Source organism: Lepidochelys kempii, chromosome 1 (assembly GCF_965140285.1).
Source record: "Lepidochelys kempii isolate rLepKem1 chromosome 1, rLepKem1.hap1, whole genome shotgun sequence".
Classification (NCBI taxonomy): domain Eukaryota; kingdom Metazoa; phylum Chordata; order Testudines; family Cheloniidae; genus Lepidochelys; species Lepidochelys kempii.
In genome coordinates this window covers 158,757,489-158,781,496 of record NC_136380.1, presented here as the reverse complement: position 1 = coordinate 158,781,496, position 24,008 = coordinate 158,757,489, and the positions used below count along the sequence as shown (strand labels likewise).

General features: G+C 41.6%; 2 protein-coding genes across 3 annotated transcripts in view; one reads left to right on the top strand and one right to left on the bottom strand.

Annotated features, from left to right (window-relative positions):
• The window catches only part of TMPRSS3 (transmembrane serine protease 3), a 73,562-nt gene that overhangs the window by 17,108 nt on the left and 32,446 nt on the right, over nt 1–24,008 (bottom strand). The window contains exons 6-12 of the mRNA XM_073359813.2: nt 16,616–16,759; nt 15,312–15,456; nt 12,390–12,500; nt 11,271–11,387; nt 8,694–8,817; nt 7,392–7,517; nt 6,559–6,602 (exon numbers count right to left, since the gene is read on the bottom strand). Of these exons, the coding sequence (XP_073215914.2) occupies nt 6,559–6,602; nt 7,392–7,517; nt 8,694–8,817; nt 11,271–11,387; nt 12,390–12,500; nt 15,312–15,456; nt 16,616–16,633 (685 nt within the window). The 5' untranslated portion in view covers nt 16,634–16,759. The remainder of the gene's footprint in view (nt 1–6,558; nt 6,603–7,391; nt 7,518–8,693; nt 8,818–11,270; nt 11,388–12,389; nt 12,501–15,311; nt 15,457–16,615; nt 16,760–24,008) is intronic.
• UBASH3A (ubiquitin associated and SH3 domain containing A) overlaps nt 19,675–24,008 on the top strand; it is a 39,591-nt gene continuing 35,257 nt past the window's right edge. Inside the window, exons 1-2 of one of the 2 annotated variants that reach the window (XM_073359790.2) lie at nt 19,675–19,732; nt 20,770–20,896. In XM_073359790.2, coding sequence (XP_073215891.1) covers nt 20,784–20,896 — 113 coding nt within the window. In that variant the 5' untranslated portion in view covers nt 19,675–19,732; nt 20,770–20,783. Of the gene's footprint in view, nt 19,733–20,730; nt 20,897–24,008 lie in introns of those variants that run through there. The other variant, XM_073359781.2, reaches the window with a different exon arrangement.

Here is a 24,008-nt window from a genome sequence, read left to right as displayed (position 1 = left end):
TTCCCTTTGAACCTGCTGCTCCTCCAGGTTCCAGTGTAGTGATTACCCATTAGGAGGATGCCATTGCTGCCTTTCCTGAGACCAATGCTGGGAGTCTATGGAAAAGTATCAAACCCCAAAAGCTTCTTTTGGGGCTCTCAAGTCTGAGCAGATTTATCCCTCTCTCACCCCATGAGGGGTGCTTCAGGGTGGGCCCTCATCTGGGAGTGAACCACTTCACAAAGCAAGTGCTGGAGTCAGGAAAGGATATCCAACAGAACATACTCTTATTCCCCAAACTCAGGTTTATTCTTTTCCGCAAAGTAAATTAAAATATATCAACATTATCAACGAGACCATCTGTAATATCAGAAGATGAAGGTGCAATAGTTTATCTCCTATGCATTGGAACAATAGTGTTAGCCAATACGTATATGTTATGTTGACCAAATTATATTACGTTTTTCCCACAATACTGTTCACTTCTGCTCACTCACGTCAAGATATATGTCCCACAGCTTTGGGAAAGCCAGCTTTAGGCTCTGAAAAATATGAAATCTATCAAAGACAAAATATATTCATTCTGTGTCCTGGTAGAAGTTGGTAGTTACTTTCACAGATAACTGGATTAAATTAATTAAAAACTGGCTAACTGACGGATCTCAACATTTAATTGTAAACAGGAAATCATCATCAATTGGATGTGTTTCCAGTGGGGTCCCACAGGAATCGGTTCTTCACCCTGTGCTCTTTAACATCTTTATCAATGACCTGGACGAAAACATAAAATCATCACTGGTAGAGTTTACAGATGACACAAAAATTGGGGGAGTGGTTAATAATGATTGATTCAGAGCAATCTGGATTGCTTGATAAACTGGGCACAAGCAAACTGTGTATTTTAATACAGCTAACCGTAAATGTATATATCGGGGGACAAAAAAGCCCAGGATGAAGCCCAGGATGCTTATAGGATGAAGGACTCACTGGTAAGCAGTGATTCTGAAAAAAGATTTGAGGGTCCTGATGAATAATCAGCTGAACATGAGCTCCCCATGTGATGCTGTGGCCAAAGAGCTAATGTGATCATGGGATGCATAAACAGGGGAATATGGAGTATGAATAGAGAAGTTATTTTACCTCTATTTGGCATTGGTGTGACTGCTGCTGGAATACTGTGTCCAGTTCTGGTGCCTTCAGTTCGAGAAATATGTTGATAAGTTGGAGAGAGTTCAAAGAAGAGCCACAAGAATGATTAAAGGATTAGAAACCATACCATATAGTGATAGACTCAAAGAGCTCAATCTATTGAATTTAACAAATAGAAGGTTAAGGGGTTTGATTACTTGATTACCATCTATAAGTATCTACATAGGGAACAAATATTTAATGGGATCTTCAATCTAGCGGAGAAAAGTATAGCACGGTCCAATGTCTGGAAGTAGAAGCTAGGCAAATTTATACTGGAAAGAATGTGTAAATTTTTAACAGTGAGAGTAACTAACCATTGAAACAGTTTACAAAGTATTGGGGTGGCTTCTACATCACTGATGATTTCTAAATCAAAATTGGATGTTTATCTAAAAGATCTGCTCTAGGAACTATTTTGGAAAATTCTTTAGCCTGCATTATACAGAAGGTCAGACTAGGTGATCTCAGTGGTTCCTTCTGGCCTTGCAATGTAGTATCCAAAACAGAGATAAGGAAAGGTACGTGGTACCAGAAAAATAAGAAAACAAACTAATTCGTAAATTTTAGTCTTGGGTGATATACAGAGTGCTTTTAGCTCATAACAGCTATGATATAAATAATAGGTAGGTTTGGGGGACATATTTTGGAGCACACCTTCTGTGTAAGGGGTACTGAATGCTGGGAGAACTGCTACCCAAAAGGGCTGATAACATATTAACTCTTTCCTTTCTGTATTGTACTGCTTTGTCTTTATAAACCCCAGATGGTGCTCCATCCTCCTAATTGGCCATTAGGCTACTGCGACAGTGGCTGGAGCCCTGGACCCTTTAAATTGCTGCCGGAGCCCCAGGCAGTGCGGAAGGGCTGGCTGGAAAGGCTGACCACCAGCTCATCCCTTTTACCCGAGCCTCTGCCCCTTCTGCCTGAGGCCCTGCCACTTCCAGGGGCCCAGAGCCAGGCCCCCATAGAGGTAACATAAAAATTTATGTTATTTTCACCCCTGGCCTAGAGGGAGTCAGGTCTGATGAATCAGAACCAGCAAAGGAAAGGAGAGCTTCTTGGGAGAGAGTCTGCATGGATCAGAAAGTTCTGCAGATCCTGGGAAGTGGGAGGAGTTGGTTAGAAGGCCAGTGGAGGGGCTACTTTGCTGACTGTCCCATGCTAGGGAGCCAGTGGTGGGAGGCTGAAAAGGGCTGAAAGCTAGAAGCCAGTGTAGGGGCTAGCCTCTGACCTGCCTGAGCCAGAAAGCCAAGGCCAGAGAACCATGAAGTGGCTTGAAGGCTGAGAGCATTTGGTGGGGGGGGGAAGGAAGGGGGCGGTACCTGCTGGCTCTCAGAGCCAGAGAGCTGAAGATGGAGGGAGAGAGGTCTTAAGAGTGAGGAAGAGGTGTGGTGATGGATGCCAGAGCTGTACTGAGCGCTGGAGTGTAGTGAATGATTCTAGGATGTAGTGAAAGATGCTGAGGTTGTTTGTGATGTACTGTTGAGACTATGATTATCGGACACGGGTAATGGTTTCTATGCACAGGGCTTTTGTTTGTAATTAACCCACCCCACAAGGGCTATCTTTATACTCAGATAGACTGGTTGTGAATTAGTGGGGACTCTGATGGAGGGGAAACTGAGGCAGGTGTATGGCATGGCATGGCATGCTGGCAGAAGGTGCTCCAATCAGGACCACCCTAGCACACTGCCCCACTTCATGAAACTTAGAGAGAATCATAGATAGTTGCATTTGCTGAATAGTGGAGCCTATTTTAAGAACAGAGCTGTTTGGCTTTAGAAGAAGAAAAGGGAGGACAGATGGTATGTTCATTGTTAGACAGCTGGTGGAAAAGAAGCTGGAGGGAAATGTCAAGCATAGTTGGACAATCCTTGATTTGGAGAAAGCATTTGAAAAAGTACCATACCTAGGAGACTGCTGGTGCCCCTGCTACAATTTGGGGTACTGGAAGATCTTAGGGTACCAGAGGATTTTGTCCAGATGGCAGTGGATTTGTAGGATGGTTCCATGACAAAAGTGCAGACACCTTTCAGTGTAATAGAGGGTTTCAAAGTGAAGGCTGGACTACACCAGAGATCACTGCTTTCTTCATTACTATTCATAATTATGATGTACTTCATAAGTAAGCAAATTCAAGAGGAAGGTGGTATAAAGTTGATCTATGCAAACAATATTGTGCTAATGGCCAGTAGTGAAGACAATTTGGTCGAAGTGACTGATGCTTGGAACAGGGAACAGAGAAAATGTGACCTCAAAATGAGTAGAGAAACAACTGAAGTCATGTGGACAACTTGCGGAGAACCAAGACAGATGAATATAACATGAAGAGCCAAGGCCTAAATCAGATTTCTGCATTTAAGTATCTTGGGGGCTCTTTAACAGCAAATGGAGAGATCAACAGAGAACTGCAAGCAAGGATGCTGAATGTGGGGGAAGTCTGATGCAGGATAAGTGAAGTGATTTATAATAAACAGATGCTCAGACTACTTAAGGGACAACAATACAAAACCTGGGGAAGAGCAGATCGTCTGTACAGATCAGAGACATGGGTGACCAAAAAGAGGCACTTGAGAAGACCTGACACCATTGAAATGAGATATTTGAGGGCAGTGAGAGGAGGACATTGCTGGACCATGAATAAAATGATGTAATTAGGAGCGCAACCAAGGTCTGCGATATCAGAGAAGTTGCCATAGAGGAATGGAATGAGATGGTATCAGCATGTACAAAGAATGGATGAAGGGAATCCCATTAGGGAGGCATTTGAGAGTAGAATTCATAGGTGGAAAACAAGAGAAGAGCCAAGAAAATGGTTGAAACACTGTGTACAGGAAGATGCAGTGAATATGGAATGAATGTTTGACCAGCAAGCTTGGAAAAGACTGGTATGGCAACCTGACCCTAGCTAGCTGGGAAAAGGGGAGAAAATATCTAGACTCCTCTATGACTTGGGTAGGATGTGGCTGAAGGAGAAGACATTTCTTGTTCTATGGACCATCACACACCCTCCTTCATTTGCAGCAGATAGTTCTTCGGGAACATGAGGTGTATATATAACTGTTGAAAGGGGAGAGAACTTTCAGCATTATTGAGAGAAGTAGCCTTATTCTTGTCTTGGGGAGAAGTTGTGTCTCTCTTTCTCAGAATTCTATGCCAAGAAGGAAAGTCAGGGTTGGCTGGCTCAACAAGACACACTTAAAACCAATGGAATTCAATCTAGACCATCTGGCATATCACAGGCCAGGTGTGAAGCCTAATGATGAACCTATTTGCATCCAAGACCAGCTCGAAAACCAAAAGAGGTACTACATGAGGAAGAGACATTCAAAAACAGAGGCTATGGTCCCCTTATCTCAGAAGTAGACTAAAAGGCCTCCTTTATGTCTTTCCACCCCCTGCCACTAAGAGTAAAGATGGTAAAGGAGATGATGAAGGTATAAGCCACTATGAAAATAATCACCACCTCATTAACCCTCAGGTCCTGGTTCTCAGACCTGATTTAAATGTAACTGAAACCTCTTCTCAAACTGCCAACACATGCACAAACAAAACACAGTGCAAACAGGACCTAACTTAAACTAAAATCCAGTCCTGCCTAACTCATCAGCAGAAAGGAAGGAGCTACAGTCATTCTAAGAAGGTAATGAACATCCTTCTACCGTCTTGGTGGAAATTCTGTCTGATGTCTATGCATCACTTGGGATTTAGATGTTGGTGTTACAAGGGACACACATCAGGGCAAAGCCAGCTGAAGCAAAGGACTTTCTAGTCTTTTTACAATATGACCTGACCATGAGGCTCAAGAACAATGCTTTTTGGAAAGACAAGTTAGTGACTGCAGGCATATTGCCCTGTAAGAAACCCATGAGAATCTCGTATTACTGTCACATAACTGATTCTTGAAGACTAACTATTCTTATCAGTTCTCTGGCAATATGCAGATTCGTGTCATGATCTTAATCTATGTACTATACATCCTAATTGAAACCATATTTCAGCTTCACAGTTGGTATGTCTCTTCCTTTTGTCACTGAAAATATCTTTTGGCTATTTGCCATCTCTTTGACAGGAGATTTTGGAGCTTGGTGTGCTCTCAATGAAACACTCTGTCAAATATGGTAATTAAGGAGGCCTCGATCCACAAGATTATCAACCCAAGGTCAATGCAATCTTCTTCATGTAATAGGAAGTGGTATTGTTGCCCTTCTGGTTGAATCCAAACATCTTAAGGAAGCAGAGAAGTTAGATATGAGCAGAGCCTAGTGCGGAATAAGGACTATATAGCAGAGGCATTCAAAGCCTCAGTTACAACTCTTCTCATTATTATACACTCAGTGAAAAGAATAGTGATTTTGTGGAGTGGAGAGCTCACACTCGTCTTATGCAGAGGTTTGAAAGAGTCCTACAGAATCTTCCATCCACATTTTCTCCAACACTATCAGGGCAAAATCCTTATCCCAGGTGATGCAGTGTTTGATAGAATGTTATGGAAAGGGGTGCCCCAATAACTTTTAAATTCCTTTTCAGTTCCTCATGGGTAAGTTGAATCCTGCCTCCCTTCCAAGAGATGATTTATTGCTTTCTGCATCCCACTGTGAAGACTGACATGGAGGGGGCTGGAAAAGGGAAAATTCTGTCTTACTTGTGAATTTTCATTTGAGGGTGCACCATGTCAGACAGCCTGACCCTCCCTCAGAGGATTGCATTATGTCCAATTTTTTTTCTGGCTATTGCTCACTTTTCAAGTAGTTTGGAAAGGGAAGGAGGGTGCTTCTCTAGGAAAACCCTAAATTTCATTTCAAGGCTCTGTTGCAGATGGTTTGAATTAAATAGCACTTTTAAACTTATATAGTATTTTTCAGCTTTGGATGCTGTTAGAGTGAACACTTCCTGAGGCGCGGTTACACACCCATGCTTAGAGCGAAGTCTGGTCTGCTTCTATTTGCCATGGAAATGGAGAAGGTCCCACTCTAAAGACTTTCTGACATGGAAGGTCCTAGAATGAAAACTCACAGGTAAGACAAAAATTTCCTCTCCCCAGTGACAGTTAGGTGGAGTTATAATATCCATCCACTGACTGAACACATTCAGTATCCTTAAAGATTTGCTTCCTCGCTTGCACGTAAATCCTCCCCATATATGCTCCCGTGCCCCATCGCTTGCCTCCTCACCCCACATCTTCTTCTCTGCCCTTTTATAATTCCTTCCTTGAAACTTTATTTACAGAAAGCAGTTCTTCCTGGACATCACAAAAACACTACTCAATGTTTACAACGTGGCAATATACTCCTGGATTTTCTTAGATTCATTCCCCACGCATTAGCCAACTGAATATAACTGAAGATAGTTTTTGATCTGTTACTTTTAATTTTCACAAACACTTACCCAAACATTTTAGGATGATTACTTTGCCTGCAGTACACTCTTCTCTAAGATGAAAAGACATTAGTATTAGCTCCTAAGCATGCTCTTTGGTTTCTCAAATTTCAGGGTTCAAGGCCGGCTTTTGGGCCGATTCCCCCGAATCGGGCCCCGCGCCTAAGAGGCCCCCGCGCTGGAGCCTTTTTAAGTTTTACTCACCCGGCGGTGCTCCAGGTCTTCGATGGCGGGTCCTTCAGTGCCGCCGAAGGCCCAGAGCAAGTGAAGGACCCCCCACCGAAGTGCTGCCGGGTGAGTACAAGCAGGTGTTCCAATCGGGCCCTGCACTCCCTAAAGCCGGCCCTGTCTGGGATATATATCTGGTTTCATATTTCGGGTCTAATTAAAAGAATAGACACTGAATGTTGTGTGAGTGTGCATATATATTTGCATGCAGAAATAAACTGGATGTGTAAGTATGTGCATTTGAATGAGTACATACATCTCAGAATATATTTACAGATGTACAAAGGGCCTGATCCAAAGTCCACTGAAGTCCACTGGAGTCTTTAGTTTGATTTTAATGGGCTTTGGATCAAGCCTCTAATATACATGAACTCTCATTCTTTGGGGAACAAGTAATGAAGCTGCCACTGAACCTGGGTCTCTGCTGTATAACAGAATGAAACACTTATGAAGGCCTACATGTCTGAGAAAAGGTGTAACTTACTGAGAAAATAAGCTAACAAACTTAATCTATTAACAATTCTTATTCCATTACTTAGACCATTTCTATCACCATATATACTCTGATTTGCTCAGTAACTTTTCTCAATTTAACTAAACAATCTGAAACATACCTTAAGTATGATGCATTGTGTAAGGCTATCACTTGATCAGCTGATGACCAATGACTGACAGAAACAAAATGTCTTTGAAACTCCTCTTCGATTGCAGCCACAGGCAGGTAACCAGAACTTATATAACTGGAAAAAACAAACAAACAAACAAAAAAAACCCTATAAACTCAGCTTGCTGATACAGAATTTCCAATAATACTTTTAAATGATTCAGTGGGGTATTACTAAAAGATTCAAAGTAGTAAATATATCAGTCTGATACTAACAGCATATAAAGCAATACAGTCATCTCTCACAAAGGAGGCTATTTGCCTTATCATGCCTGCATGGAACTGCCATTAATATATATGGAAGTTACACACACTGAGAACAGAACAGACTCCCTAATTTGGCAGAGAAAATAGGTTTTACTTCTAATTTTGTACTGAGCTTTTTATCTTTAATTGGTCAGTACATTTTCTGTAACACTAACATAAATTTCTTCTTCTCCCTCTAAAAAAAGACTTAGTTTTTATAGTAGAGGAGATAAAAAAATTGTAACAAGTTTTTTTTATTCAACAAATTTTGCTTTCCTTTCGGTTTACAAATTTTTCTAGAGAAGAGTATGAATTTTTTTTAAAAATTTCTTCAAATAATTCTTTCTCTGTAGATCATTTGTGACTAGCTCATTCTGAATAGTTGTTACTGAAATTCAAGCTGTTTTGGTTATACTTAATTGGACACTAAATCACTTGATGTTTATGTACCTATCAGATATGTGTTTATTTTCGAATCAGTTTGCTGGTGCAAATACTCACTTATTTTCAAATTTTACCTTTAATAAATATTCTACAATAGTCACTTAATTTTTTCAGTTTCCATCAAGTGAAACATGTGCTAGGATATTCATGGGAAGCAAACACAGAAGGGGTGGGAACACAAGCAAAGTGAGTTACTTTAAAAGGTGAATCAAGATTCCAAGGAAACCTTTTGCTGTATTTTCCCTAGCTCTAGGCTGAAGTTTGTTGCATGTGATCTGACTGAATAGAGGTGGACAGTATCTGCTGCATTACAGCTTATAGGAAATATCAGTTCAGTGAAAAAACATTTTGTGGTGAAATTTGAATCTGGAAGTGAACATTCCAGCAGCATGGCACAGCAGGCTCTTATTTCCTGAATGAAGCTGGTCTGTTCAGTAGATAGAGCTTTCTCAGGGGGTGAGTCCAAGCCTGGCAATAATTCCTGCAGGAACTAAGTAGCCCTTCCCACCAGAGAAGTTTATTTAAAATGTCATTTAGAGACTCCCACATTTTTATTCAGTACCTTGAGAAACCTAAGCGTTTACATGTAGCATTTCCATTCCCATCGTTCCAGTCATCTGAGCAGACAGTCCTCCAGGAACCAAAAGTAAACACCTGAAGCACTGCCTTCTTTCCACTCAGCCTGACTGAGGGATTCAGAAAAACATGAAAAGCATCAATAAGAAGTTAATAAAAACCACTGAGAAATCTATCACGTACAAAACAGTGTAAGAAAATCACCATAGCTTCTATATCTCTTGGTTCATTCTGTCTGTGTTACTTGTCTCTTCTGAACACTTGTTTCTTTGAGATAACTCACCTGTATCTTTTTCCAAATAGAAAATTGATTTTCCTTTACCTTCATTACTACTTGACAATACACCAAGGGACACCCAGCAAATGCAGCTTCACCAGTGCAGCCTGACATACCTGGCAAGTCCCCACATAAATGGACATGGATTCAGAACGTTTTTGCCAGAATTCTAGCAGTAATAGAGCGATTAATAGCCTGACTTTCAGAGTTTCTTGGTGAGTGATTGCCATTTTAAATCAATGGGAGATGCATGTGCTCAGAACCTCCGAAAATCAAGCCCTAGCTGAGTAGCTTTGAAGAAAGTAATTAAAAGTAATTGTTGCTATATTAGCAGCATGACATAGTTGTAGGAACATAGTTGTTGGACATGCCTGATCATCACATCAAGCCTGATCTCCCAAGGATCCCTTTGTGGAGATCTCTTTGCATTATCACCTCTGATGGAAGGGATCTTGGGGACTGTGGAGGGAAAATGAAGATACAACGTTGGGAGCTGCAGTGCTTCCTCTACAGGTCACCAGCCATGAGCCAGCACAACTCCCGCTGAGGCAGTGCTTCTAAAGCCTGGGTTCTATGGGCTGGTTAGTAGAAGATTCAGAGTGGGCCCAGAGGGAGATAATACAGCTTGGAGTTGATTTACTTCCTGACCAGATTTTCATGGAGAAGTCCCAGATACTGTGTACAATTCTGCTCTCCCATGTTTAAGAAGGATGAATTCAAACTGGAAGAGGTGTAGAGAAGGGCTACTAGGATGATCTGAGGAATGGAAAACCCACCTTATGAGAGGAGAGTCAAAGAGCTTGGCTTGTTTAGCCTAAGTAAAAGAAAGCTGAGGGGAGATATGACTGCTCTCTATAAATACATCAGAGGGATAAAGACCAGAGAGGGAGAGGAGTTATTTAAGTTAAGACCCAATGTTGACAGAAGAACAAATGGATATAAACTGACTATCAACAAGTTTAGCTTGAAATAAGGCAAAGGTTTCTAACCATCAGAAGAGTGAAGTTCTGGAGAAGCCTTCCAAGGGGATCAGTGCGGGGGAAAATACCTAACTGGCTTCAAGACCGAGCTTGATAAGTTTATGAAGGGGATGATATGAGAGGACTGCCTACAAGGGCATGTTACCAATCTGCAACTGCTAGTAGCAGATACCTCCAATGGCTGGTGATGGGACACTAGATGGGGAGGACTCTGAGTTACTACAGAGAATTCTTTCCCAGGTGTCTGGCTAGTGGGTCTTACCCACATGCTCAGAGTCTAACTAATCACCATATTTGGGGTCAGGAAGGAATTTTTCCTCAGTTCAGATTGGCAGAGACCCAGGGGTTTTTTTGCTTCCTCTGCAGCATGGGGCACAAGTCCGTTGTAGGTTTAAATTAGTGTAAATGGTGCATTCTCTGTAACTTGAAATCTTTAAATCATGATTTGACAAGTCTAGTAACTGAGCCAGAGGTTGGAGTCTATTACAGGAGTGGATGGATGAGGTTCTGTGACCTGCAATGTGCAGGAGGTCAGACTAGATGATCACGATAATCCTTTCTAGGCTTGAAGTCTATGAGTCTAATAGATCCAGGGATGATGCTGTAGAACACAACACATCCCCTGCTTCATCCATTCCTTTCCCCAGTTCTGCCCCATGGTCTGCAGAGCTCCAGCTGAGGAGAATTCACATGGGAAATGGCAGAGCAGAGGCAACATACCCCCCACACTTTCAAGTGGAAAGGAGAGATCAAGGCCTGGATCAGTGTATTATTAGCTGGTTCCAAAATGTTAAGATTAATGTTTCATTCTCTTACTGGCAGGCTGAAAAATGAGAAGGGCAAAACTTTTCTAAAATTGTGTACATGGTTTAGGATTCCAAATCATTAACAAAACAAACAGCATGTAAATGATTCCAAATTACAAATCCACTTATTTGAAAATCAGTCCATCTTTCCTTCACTACCTACTACTGAAATTAGGGTTCTAATTTTCTCCTCAGCTGTTGAAAACATCACAATCAGCTACTATAAAACAGCACAGGAAGGCCCTATTTAAAATAGTTGTGTGGCACCAGAAGTTGTTACAGGGAAATGTTGGAATCTTGAATACATGTGTCACATGTGTGGCAGCAAGGTCAGTCACTGCTCTGAGTTCTCATGCCATCTTGTTGTGCATCACTCAATTATTCATTTCTCTCTTTCCATCTCTCCCTTGAAGTCTTTATAGCACACATTTTGCTATAACATGCCAAATGCTCTGCTGCCAAGAAGAGTTAGAAGTGACCCATAATAGAATAAAAATTACCACAGCTGTATTCATCTTCTCCTCCTTTACAGTTAAAGACACCATCACACCTCGCTGATTGCTGGATACACTTGAAGGACGATCTGCATCGAAACTTCCCAATGCAGTTGTACTGGACTGCCAGAAATTAAAGAGAACACACTAACATGAACACAACAGGATAGTAATTTGTGTGCTGGAAGTATTTTTTTTTCTTACTTTGATTATATAGCCCCAATTTTGTGTTGTTTGTGAAAAGACAACCCTCGAATTCTAGGAATGCTGAACTACAATCTGGAGGTTGCTACACAATGCTGTTAAATTTATCCATTGGTAATGGCAACTATAGTGAAACAGCATTGTTGTCAATTATGGCTCCTTTCCAACTTCTCTAATCCCCAGTTTATGTTTCATTCTAGGGAGAGTTTCTGGGTCTGGTATATATGACTGACTCTGGATCAGCAAAGAAGGAAAGGAGAACCTCCTCAGAACTGCAGTGCTGAGTTGTTTCCTCCAATGTGTATCTCAGCCTTGTAAGTCTATGAATTTTCTGTGTGTGAAGGTTTTGCTCTACCACTAACAAATTCTGTGTCTGCACTTGTGCAGGTGTTACCTTTCAGTTGCAACTAAGCTCATTCTTTTTCCTGTTCCCATCTTTTTGGGTTGGGGGAAAGGACATTAGAGCACTCAAACACAATGATGTCAGTCTTTTGTTAGTATATATGAGAAACATACAGGACAAATATGGCATTGTCTGAAGCCATATCTAGTCTTTATTCCTCAAGCACACAGGCTGCTTAAATGTTTGGCATTTTTTGAATGGGGATCATTTTGTTGAATCACTGACGTCTGTGTTTTCAGTCAGTTATGTCTTCAATTACAGTATTTGCCTTGAAAGTTTCTTACTGTTTCAGGTTTCCCAGTGTGTGAGTGAGGGTTATGCCCATGGTCTCTCTTGTGTGCCAGATCAATTTTGTTCATATCAGGTAAATAAAATTTCAAGTCATCACACCAAAAGGATGTTTTACTTCAGTAAACTATTTTGGTGGCAGTTTAATTCCATTCTCAGTAAGAGACTCATGAAAAATTAAGTGCTTGAATGGTTAATTGAGAACCTAATAAATAACTAATTGTACTCACCACCCAGGCCAATGGCAACTGCTAGGATTACTACAAGTAATAAAACAAGGATAAATGGAAGAAATCTTAGGGAGACTAAAACATGGCACTTCGAAGATGGCTGGGTAGCTCCTAGAAACCAAAAAGAAAAGTGAGAAACAGCCGCTTCTATGAAATAGTCAGACTTGGATTTTCAGTGAAAACATTTTTTAAATTTAAAATAGACTCAAGTAGTAACAGCTCCGTTCAATTTTATGGTATGGCCTGATCCTTTGAAGCACCGACTAACTTTTGTAAGGAGTTGAGAGCACTTGGAACCTTGCAAAGGGTGGTCTGCACATTAGGACTGGATCCATAGCCCATTGAAAGCAAAGGAAAGACTCCCTTTGCCTTTGATGGGCTAGAACAGGGCTGGGCAAACTTTTTGGCCTGAGGGCCACATCTGGGAATGGAAATTGTAAGGCGGGCAATGAATGCTCACGATATTGGGGGTTGGAGTGCGGGCTCTGGCTGGGAATGCGGGCTCTAGGGTGGGGCCAGAAATGAGGAGTTCAGGGTGTGGGACGGGGCTCCAAGCTGGTGCAGGGAGTTGTGGTGCAGGGTGGGTGAGGGCTCCAGATGGGGGTGCGGGCTCTGGGGTGGGGCTGGGGATGAAGGGTTGGGGATGCAGGAGGGTGCTTCGGGCTGGGACTGAGGTTTCGGAGGGTGGGAGGGAGATCAGGGCTGGGGGAGGGGGTTGGGGCACGGGAGGGGGACAGGGATGCAGGCTCTGGGTGGCGCTTACCTCAAGCAGCTCCCAGAAGCAGCAGCGTGTCCCCCCTCCAGCTCCGATGTGGAGGATCAGCCAGGTGGCTCTGCATGCTGCCCTGTCTGCAGGTGCTTGGGACAGGGGCAGAGTGCGAAGCCCCGGGCTGCCCCTACACGTGGGAGCTGGAGGGGAGGACATGCTGCTGCTGCTTCCGGGAGCCGTGCAGAGTGGGGCAAGCCCCAGACCCTGCTCCCCAGTGGGAGCTTGAGGGCTGGATTAAAATGTCAGGAGAGCAGGATGTGGCCCCCAGGCCATAGTTTGCCCACCCCGGGTTAGAATCAGGCCGTTAGTGAGTGGTTAGGCTAAGCCCCACTGAACTCAAAACTTGACTTCTAAACCTTCTGGTTTTCATGATCAGGAAGATAAAAAGTATACATCTCTCTCTCTAAAGAGTTAGATGACTCTGAGAAAAGAAAATTCAGAATTGTTTATATAATCAAACCTGAATAAAGTGTAGGATCTACTGAGAATTTTAGAATAGATTATAAAACTCTCAAATGGAGAAATACAATTCTCTTCAAAGAATTAATGGCTCTGAATGTCACTTTTATGAAAACTTCTGCATCTCTCCTGTATCAGCTTAGTACTTCTGACACTCTCTGCTACCATCATCTCTGGCTGGATGCTACATTGTCTGCTGTATTCGGGACAACTGAAATCCAGTGAAGAGGAAGGAGGTGGTATGGGTCCACTTGTGACAGTGAGGAAGTAAGTCTAGCTGCAGCACACTGCATTTCCTAAAGTCTGAAAAATAAAGATTCAGAGCAAAGACTGGAAGTGAATAAGAGATGCTAAAAATTGAAACAGAGGCAGGACAGAATCAAGAGAAGGACAAAATTGGCCAGTGTTTTGGAAGAGATGATAGATAGGCCCACATATAAAGGAGATGGCAGAAGAAAGCAAAAGTACAGGGCAAGAATAAAGCTCTAGATCTTTGGCTTTTGAAGCAAGGCTAATTGGAGCAATAGAGTTAGAAATATAGGTGTAGAAAACTGAACCCAAAATTAGAAGTGATTTTTGCAAATTTGAGCCTCATTGCCTTGGTCAAAGTCACACAGTCAATCAATGGTAGAGGCAGGAATAGAGACCTAGCCTATTCCTGTGAAATGGATTAAAGAGCAGGAATCCATAGCAGTGGATCAACAAGAGAGGCAACAGTTTCCACTGAACATATGGATGGCTTTGGGGGGGCGGGGGGGAATTATTCCTATTTCATACACAAAGGCCAAAGCAAGTGTAAATAATGGAAATGTGCCATTTACATATACAGGAGGTCTTCAGTTTTGATTCATGCAGCTGTGCCCACCCTACCCCTAAACCTACCTTTGAATTTTGGATTTGCAAAAACTTGAAGCTCAGACAAAACTGCTGAGTTTCATCCAGTTTCACTCAAACCTGTTCAGTAGAAATTGAGCAAATCTCTTAGACAAGCAAAATGTGAAATCAGGAAATGTTATCTGGTTTCAGGTGTCATAATGAATATTTTGCAGCTGTCTTAGTTAAATAGTCTGTGTGAATTAATATTGCTTTACCTATGACCTTAGGTCTGATTCTGCTCCCACTGAAGTCAATGTGTGTTTTGTCACTGGTTTCAATGGGAACAAGATCAGGCCCGGAGAATGTAACCAAAATGCATACTCTGCTATCCGTGACCTACTCTACTGCATTGCCTTTTTCTAATGATATGGATTTCCAGACTTGGAAGGTTTCATATCAAACATTCAAAATTGTGTCATATCTGAAGTAAAAAACAAATAATCTACTACCCGGATGAAACTATACGAATAATGCAGCCTTGCAAAAGTGTCATGGAAACATATCCGCCCAGGCAAAAAATGTCCTCACCCACTCTCACCCGATGAAGGTAGTGAAAAAAATAAGTGCTACTTTCTCACTAATAAAAAAAAATGTACCCTGTTTGTGTAAGTATAGTTTTGCAAGGCTAAATTACTACATAAAGCAGGGGTAGTCAATAGGCAGACCACAGGCCAAATCTGTTTTCATTTACTTATTATTATCATTGTTATTATTTTTTTCCTCTGGAGTCTGGACCTTGACCAATACATTTGGATGATGACAAAAAACCATTGACTCCCCCTGACTGTACACATTACAAAGGGATGTAGAGTCCCTACCAAGTCCATTTGCACTGGGATCTACTTTTGCTTGTTGTATGCTGAAAAATCTTTTGTAGAAAAAATGAACTTCAGCTCCTGGCAATTTGTCTTCAGTAACAGAGGTGATTTCAGGATGTCCAGTATTGGGATTATTCTCCAGTACCTGGACCAACAAAGAACAGAAGTCACTTTTAAAACCGACTATTCATTCTCCTCATACCACCCCAATGCCTTTCTAGTGGTGATGATTTTTTTTTGTTGGGGGGCCCTGCTTTGAGCACACTTTTGGAATGAACAGCTGATACAAAGCAAATCCAGGGACAGCTTCTAGGCCTGCTCTCTCTTTGCCTCAAAATAGCCTCATCCTGCAAGATGCTGAGCACCTCCTGTGTGTTACTGAGGAGCTCATGCAATTCCCATTGACTTCAGTGAGAACTGGGGCACTCAGCAACTTGCACAGATGGACAGCTAATTAGCAAGCATTAACCAGCAATTTACTGAAACTAAAATGTTGCTCGAGCCTGCCTATAACCACAGTTATTTAGAGTAATTCATTCACCACATCAAGAAATTCTGACAAGCTTCTTCTTTAAATGTCAAGGCATTTTCCACAGGGTGCTTTTTAATTGCTACTGTAAATACTGTAAAGGAAAGTATAAGTTATGAACTGTGCAAAGCCTGCTCTGATCTGTCGGACTTCCCATTTAGTTTATGCTGAAGAACCTTTGAATGTTGTATGCAGATCACAAACTGAAATTAAAATGTAATTCTGGGTAAATAAACCTTACATTTTAAAATTAACAGGAAGGTATAGGATACAGAAAACTTCAGTATCTGATTCTGTAAGCTCTGTACAATCAATGACATAGTGGGTCTGATTCTGCACTCACACTGGTGTAAATCAGGAGTAAATGCTTTAAAGTCAGAGGAGCTAGTGTGCTGTAAATCCAGAATATCAGGCCCAGGAAATGTTTGCCTTGGACAAAGTATAGTTCAGCTTTGCCACCAACTTTTAGGGAACGTAGAATATCTTTTCACCATCTAGCAGAGCATTATCTATCAAAATACAACTTTTCTCTCATTCTCTCAGATATAATAGACATTCCTGGTAACTAAAAATTTCAAGAGGTATTGAATAAACTGCTGTTTTTAGGGCAGAAATAAGGAAAGAGCATACTACTGCAAATGGTTTCTGAACATAAAGAATACCTTCATTGCTACATGTGTTGCTGCTCTGGAAATAAAACAGCATTAAGACACATGACATACAGTTACAAAATGTTGGAGAATCATTATTTACTCTGGTGTAGGGTGTTACTCACCTCTTCTTGAGACGTCATCGTTAAAAACAAAAATATGTTCTTTTTTTCATTATAGCAATAAGCCAGAGGGAAATCTAGTTGTTGTTAAACCAGACCACTCAGGAAATATTTTCATCAAACCACCCAGAATTGCCGGCTCAACCACTGTAACAAATGACATTATTACTGTAGTCTGTGTAATTCAGCCTGGTCATAGATATCAGGTAGCCTAGGATGACATAGCTATGGATACCAGGAAGGCAAAAACTCAGCAACTCTTTTAATCAGTGTAATCAGGTAAGGTAATATTGTGGTATTTGTAAACCTTTTCGTGAACCTGTCTGAGAGGAAACGCTCCAAAGATTAAGTCACAGGTGTGCTTGCTTGTTCCATTTATCCTAAATAAAGTGGCTGGAGAAAAGCATATGCCAGAATTCTGGGCTCTGGTGAATGAGCCCCTCAAAGCTAGTCAGTTTGGCACAGTAGGCCCTTTACCTGGTTGCATTGCTCTTTGTGAATTTGGTGTGCTCTTTGCTAAATGCACCCAGCAGGCATGAGGCAAAGAGCAAACCAAAAGATAGTTCCCAGGATAGATCTGCATTTTAACTATGAAAAGAATTCCACCTCCATAATTTTGAAAATTGTGCACTTGAGCCAATGGGAAAATTCCACATGCTCTAAACTCAGAAGCTCATGGAGCAGCTGAAATGAAAAATCCTGGTCAGAATAACAGTATAGTCATGATCTTGTTTTGATCATCTTTTTTTTCTTTTCTTTTTTTGACGGGAGGGGAACGGGAGGTTGTGAAGCAAGCTGAAAAGCCATGCTGGTATGTAGAAGTGAAGACAGGGCTACTGAGAGACTGTGGCTTCCCTAATGAGAGTGCTAATATTTTAGACTAGGTTAGTCGCATTTACTAATGATGGGAGAATCTCAAAAGTTTCAGAGGAATCTTATTCAGACTTGGCTCTGCAAGATGGGAGTTGAACTCTTACAAGAAAAGGAGGTTGTACAATATTTCTGATACTTCCTCCTCGTAGTCAGGACACCTTTGTGACAAGAACAGCTTTTATTACCTTATTTTGGCAGGTTTCAGAGTAGCAGCCATGTTAGTCTGTATTTGCAAAAAGAAAAGGAGTACTTGTGGCACCTTAGAGACTAACCAATTTATTTGAGCATAAGCTTTCGTGAACTACAGCTCACTTCATTGGAGGCATTCAGTGGAAAATACAGTGAGGAGATTTATATACACACAGAAATGAAAAAATGGGTGTTTATCATGCACACTGTAAGGAGAGTGATCACTTAAGATGAGCTATTACCAGCACGAGAGTGGGGGGAGGGGGGAAACCCTTTGTAGTGATAATCAAGGTGGGCCATTTCCAGCAGTTAACAAGAAAGTCTGAGAAACGGGGGGGGGGGGAATAGTTTTACTTTGTGTAATGACCCATCCACTCCCAGTCTCTATTCAAGCCTAAGTTAATTGTATCCAGTCTGAAAATTAATTCCAATTCAGCAGTCTCTCGTTGGAGTCAGTTTTTGAAGTTTTTTTGTTGAAGTATTGCCACTTTTAGGTCTGTAATCGAGTGACCAGAGAGATTGAAGTGTTCTCCAACTGGTTTATGAATGTTATAATTCTTGACATCTGATTTGTGTCCATTTATTCTTTTACGTAGAGACTGTCCAGTTTGACCAATGTACATGGCAGAGGGGCACTGCTGGCACATGATGGCATATATCACATTGGTAGATGTGCAGGTGAATGAGCCTCTGATAGTGTGGCTAATGTGATTAGGTCCTATGATGGTGTCTCCTGAATAGATATGTGGACACAGTTGGCAACGGGCTTTGTTGCAAGGATAGGTTCCTGGGTTAGTGGTTCTGTTGTGTGGTTGCTGGTGAGTATTTGCTTCAAGTTGGGGGGCTGTCTGTAGGCAAGGACTGGCCTGTCTCCCAAGATTTGTGAGAGCAAAGGTCGTCCTTCAGGATAGGTTGTAGATCCTTGATGATGCATTGGAGAGGTTTTAGTTGGGGCTGAAGATGACGGCTAGTGGCATTCTGTTATTTTCTTTGTTGGGCCTGTCCTGTAGTAGGTGACTTCTGGGTACTCTTCTGGCTCTGTCAATCTGTTTCTTCACTTCAGCAGGTGGGTATAGTAGTTGTAAGAATGCTTGATAGAGATCTTGTAGGCGTTTGTCTCTGTCTGAGAGGTTGGAGCAAATGCGGTTCTATCCTGGAGCTTGGCTGTAGACAATGGATCGTGTGGTGTGGTCTGGGTGAAAGCTGGAGGCATGTAGGTAGGAATAGCGGTCGATTTCTGACCTAAAAGTGGCTATTCTTCAACAAAAAGACTTCAGAAACAAACTCCAAGGAGAGACTGCTGAATTGGAATTAATTTGCAAATTGGATACAATTAACTTAGGCTTGAATAGAGACTGGGAGTGGTTGAGTCATTACACAAAGTAAAACTATTTCCCCTTGTTTATTTCCCCCTTCCCCCCCCCCCCCCCCCGCATTCCTCAGACTTTCTTGTTAACTGCTGGAAATGGCCCACCTTGATTATCACTACAAAGGCTTTTCTCCCCCCATCCCCTCCTCCACTCTCCTGCTGGTAATAGCTCATCTTAAGTGATCACTCTCCTTACAGTGTGCATGATAAACACCCATTTTTTCATGTTCTGTGTGTATATAAATCTCCTCACTATATTTTCCACTGAATGCATCCGATGAAGTGAGCTGTAGCTCACGAAAGCTTATGCTCAAATAAATTGGTTAGTCTCTAAGGTGCCACAAGTACTCCTTTTCTTTTTGCTTATTTTGGCAGTTCTGCTTCTCGTCATTGCAGGAATTAGGAAGCAGAGGCATTTAAAAAAAAGGAGAAAAAAGAAAAAAACTGTTCAAAAAGGTTCAGTTTTGGTTCAGTTAGAGGCAGGAGTGAAAGCAGAATTGGCTTGTCTACGCATGGAAATGACTAATATTTCTCTTTTTTCCTAGAGTACTGAGCAAGATCATGGGTTTGATCCTCGGCTGCCCTGAGCTCAGCCTCGGAAGACCTGGGTTTGATTCCCCAGTATGCCTGAGGGGAGGCTGTTAGGGAACTAGTCACAACTCCCTGATCCTCAGCCACTAGGACCTGGCGTAAGTTAACGTTTCCTGCTTGAGGTGTGGAGGCATCTTCAACTTGCATCACTGACATGAGGGCCCTCAGGAACCTTACAGCAGTGGAGAATCAGGCATAGCAAAGGATTGCTTTACCATGCCCTCTCCTGTTCCTTGATGATCCTTTCCCTCTCCCAGCCCCTGATATACACCCTGCCCCCCCAGTCCCCCCACCCTTGTGCCAGGAGGGACATGGCAGCACAGGAGGCAGTGGAGATTCCCCTCATGTGGGGATTTTTTCTGGGCAATCTCTGGCCATTTTAAACTCGCTCTATAGTGTGTAAACTGGAGAGTCTGATATCCTGTCTCTCCCTGCTGCTGAGTCATCAAGGGAATGCTTTAGTTTACCCAGTACATCATTGGTCTTCGTGCTTGATTGCCAAGAGCAGCTCAGGCTGTGGAAGTACAATTTCTCCCATGCTGCCTAACCTACGTGCTTTGAAGCTGACCTGGAGGGGCCACCTTTAAAGGAGAAATTCTATTTCAGCCTCCATACTCATTCAGTTCTTAGCCTGTCTGATGGGGGTGCCAACAAGAGGCCCAGCTGTGGTGCTGGTTCTGTGAGGCGGAAATCTGTCCGCTAAGAACCAGATTCAGACCACCAACTTATTTCACGTGTGCCGCTGGACAACCAATGCATGGCAACAGCTCATGCTCACTGACTCATTACTGCCTTGGGGTGCATTTAAAATGGTGATCTGAAAGTGAGAGATTCAGTTCCCTGCTGTAAGCAAATTTGCACTTACTATGCATTGTGCTATACTGTGGACATATACTAGGTTAGTCTTGTGCTACAGTCTGCGGCAGGCATACAAAGACTGCATATATTTCTTGCCTTTCAACCACCCTAAAGTAAAAGTGCAAAGACTAACATGCTATGAAAACAGGATATCAGCTTTTGTCAAAAAGATCACAAGGGTTTTGAGGTTTTTTTATCTTAGCTGCCTCTCCCTCCCTCTCTCTCTGTCTCTCTCTCTCTCTACTAATTTCTGCCTGTACTGAACATACATTCACAGGAGGAGTGGAAGAGATGGCAGTGGCTGAAACACAACTATATTCGAAGGTCTTGAACAAAGTCAGAAACAGAAGCACTTGTGCTTTACTGGAATCCCTCTTATCTATGGGATTCCCTGCACATACAGCGTGAGTAGTATTTTTAAGTTACCTCAATATATTAAAAGAATTTTCTCATAAAAATTTGAACACAGACAGCTTGCATTTTTAATAGAGAAAACAGGCAACAGCTTGACAGGGATGTTTCTGTATGTGGATAAGATCTTCTGCTTTGGGCTTAATTTATAGCATTTTGTGGCGTATTAATCTTATCCTAAAAAGAACCTACAGTGCATCCATTTATTATATCTAAATCTAAAAACTATCCACTTTTGGGTTGAGAGATTGTAAAATGTATTAAACACTTGATGCACTCAGTTATCTCCCACAGGATTACCAAAAACGAGTCACATTTTTCATTCATCACTTTTGCTGTAACGCAGTTAAGTTTAAAGACACCTTTTAGCCTATGCTGGGTTCTACGACAAAGCAAAGGCATCTTACCATATGTACGACATTAGAGACTGGGTTTATTTTTCACAAGACATTGTCTTCCTGTTTTTAAATATATAAAACTATTCAATATAACTGTCATTTTTACTCTTTTTATTCCATAAAGAATTTTTCTCAGTTTAGGATCATGTTAAAAAATTACATGCCAAAGGGAAGAGGGGAAAATAGTAGCTCCATGAAAAATACAAATGCTGTCCTCAGTTATACTGGCAACCCCTGTGAGGGAGCAGTGTAACTGTGGGCAGAATTTGACTCTGCATTAAAGAAAAATGCAGTATTAAGGTCACTTTTCCCCCAAACATCTTCAGATGGGATAAGCACATTTTATGTGAGATTTTCAAAGGGATATGGGGGAATCTAGGTCCTCAACTCAGTGACAGTTGGGCAGTTTAATTTTCCTGTGTGAAAATCTCATTCTTCAAAAATTTACTCCCTTTCCTGCAAATTCCTTAATGTGTGTGTGTGTGTGTGCATGTGTGAGAGACAGAGAGTGAAATAAGGATCCATCAATGTGAATTTAAAACTGACTATAGTACATCTTCATAATCTGTTTTTATATATATATATATATATATATATATATATATATATATATATATATATATATATATATATATATATATATATATATATATATATATGTTGGCTTCTTACTGAAAATAAAACCAACCAGTGAAGCAACTATGTCAGTATCAAAAGTATAGAATTAATTTTCTAAAGAGCCCTCTATTTTCAGGTGCCAGCTTTAGACACCTTGGGCCTGACTTCAGACGTACTGAGTTCCCATTACTCCCATTATATGTCAATTGAAATTTTGGGGACACAGGTCTTCTGAAAATCTGGCTCATGGTCTTTCCCATCGGGCATCCCAAAACTGAGATACCCAAAACGAGTGTCCAGTTTTGAAAATTTTTGGCTCTGTAGTCTAAATTCTTCAAATCTTTAAAGCACAGTGGTGCTACCTATGGACTGTATTTGTGTTTTCTAGTGTAAAGGAAACAGTTAGATAAATAGTCAAAGTGTTGAGCAAGTTTGGATAAAATTTAAAAAGTAGCCTGGATTTTTGCCTAAAATTTGAATCGAACAACTTTCTGAGCTTAGAAACTTTGGTTATTATTTTTAAACCTTTTGCATGTGTTTTCAGTTCCTGATTTCAGCCATTCAGCATTCCTGGCCTGGCCCAAACCAGTACTCATTGTTGTTAGCATTTCCAGACAGGGATCTGATAGTTTATTCTTCTTCTAAAACAGTACTTTAAAATATATATATTTAAGATATCCTGATCTTACATGATTCAGAGCTGCAGTGCCATAATCTCTTTTACACTAAGGCCCCTTTACATGGAGCAGTTTAAAGGAGCATTCGTGTAAATGGGAATCAGGCAGAATCTCAGCAGCACGTTAACCCCAGGCTTAGAGTACTCATTGTTATTAGCATTTCCAGACAGGGATCTGGTAGTTTATTCTTTTTCTAAAACAGTACTTTAAAATATATATATTTAAGAACTCTTCTCCTTTCTGTTTGAATGATCTTTGTAGACCTAGGATCCATTTTTGCATTAAATTGCCTTATTGTCTACTATTTGCTTTGTGGAAGTGCACAGGAGCCCTAGTCACAGGCCAGGATGCCACCGGGCAAGGTGCTATACAAACACAGAAGAACCCTAGTTGCTGCTTCAATAAGCTTAAAGTCCTAATATGAGCTGAGACAACAGATAGATACAGACCGGCACAAGGAAACAATGAGACAATGCTGATTGGTATGGTAGGCAGAGGTCTCAGCACCCCAGCTGCCTAGCCATCTGTCAAGTTTTCTATAAGCCTAATGGCAAAGGATAGTTTTAAGGAGGAAAATGAAGGAAAACAATGATTTGGCTTTGTAGATGTTGACCGGGAGCATTCCCAAGAGTTGGGGGTTGCATGGGAGAAAGAACAAAAGCTCATTTGAAAATTGACGGAGGATGGCATTGGCAAAGAGAAGGCAGGAGCTGACCTCTTGATAGTGTATGGGAGATGATAGGTAGGGTAGGGATCGCTGCTGAAGGGCCTTGGAAGTGAAAACAAGTTGCTTATGCGTGATGCTATGGAGAAAGGGGAGCCAGTGGAGGGAGGCAAAAAGAGGGGTGACATGATTAAAGCAACCAGTGATCTTCACAGCAGCATTCTGAATGGATATGAGTGGGTAAGATTGCATTTGTCAAGGCCAGAGAGAAGGATGTTGCAGTAATCAAGACACGAGATGATGAGAGCCTGGATGAGAGTGTTGGCGGTGAGGACGGATGAGAAAGGTCATACCTTAGAGATGTTGTGCAGAAAGAATCAGCAAGATTTGCACATAGTTAGGACATAAGGTCCTAAAGAGAGGTCTGAGTCATTCAAAGCTGACACCCAGTTTACTGGCCTGAGTGACAGGAAGGATTGTGGTGGTGTCCACAGTGCTCAAGAAAGAAAGTAGCGGGAGGGCTTGGGGGAAAGATTAAGAGTTGTATTTTGGCCATGTTGAGCCTTCAGTAATAAAAGGACACAGCATGTCATACATAAGTAACACGTTTAATTCTTTATTTACAAATCCACATACAATTTTCTCCCTGGGGCGAAGAAGACAGAAAAAAGCACATGAGATCAGCCGCACTGTTTAATGTGCTGCTGGAAGGTGCACAGATACTACAGGGCTGGATGCAGTATAAGAA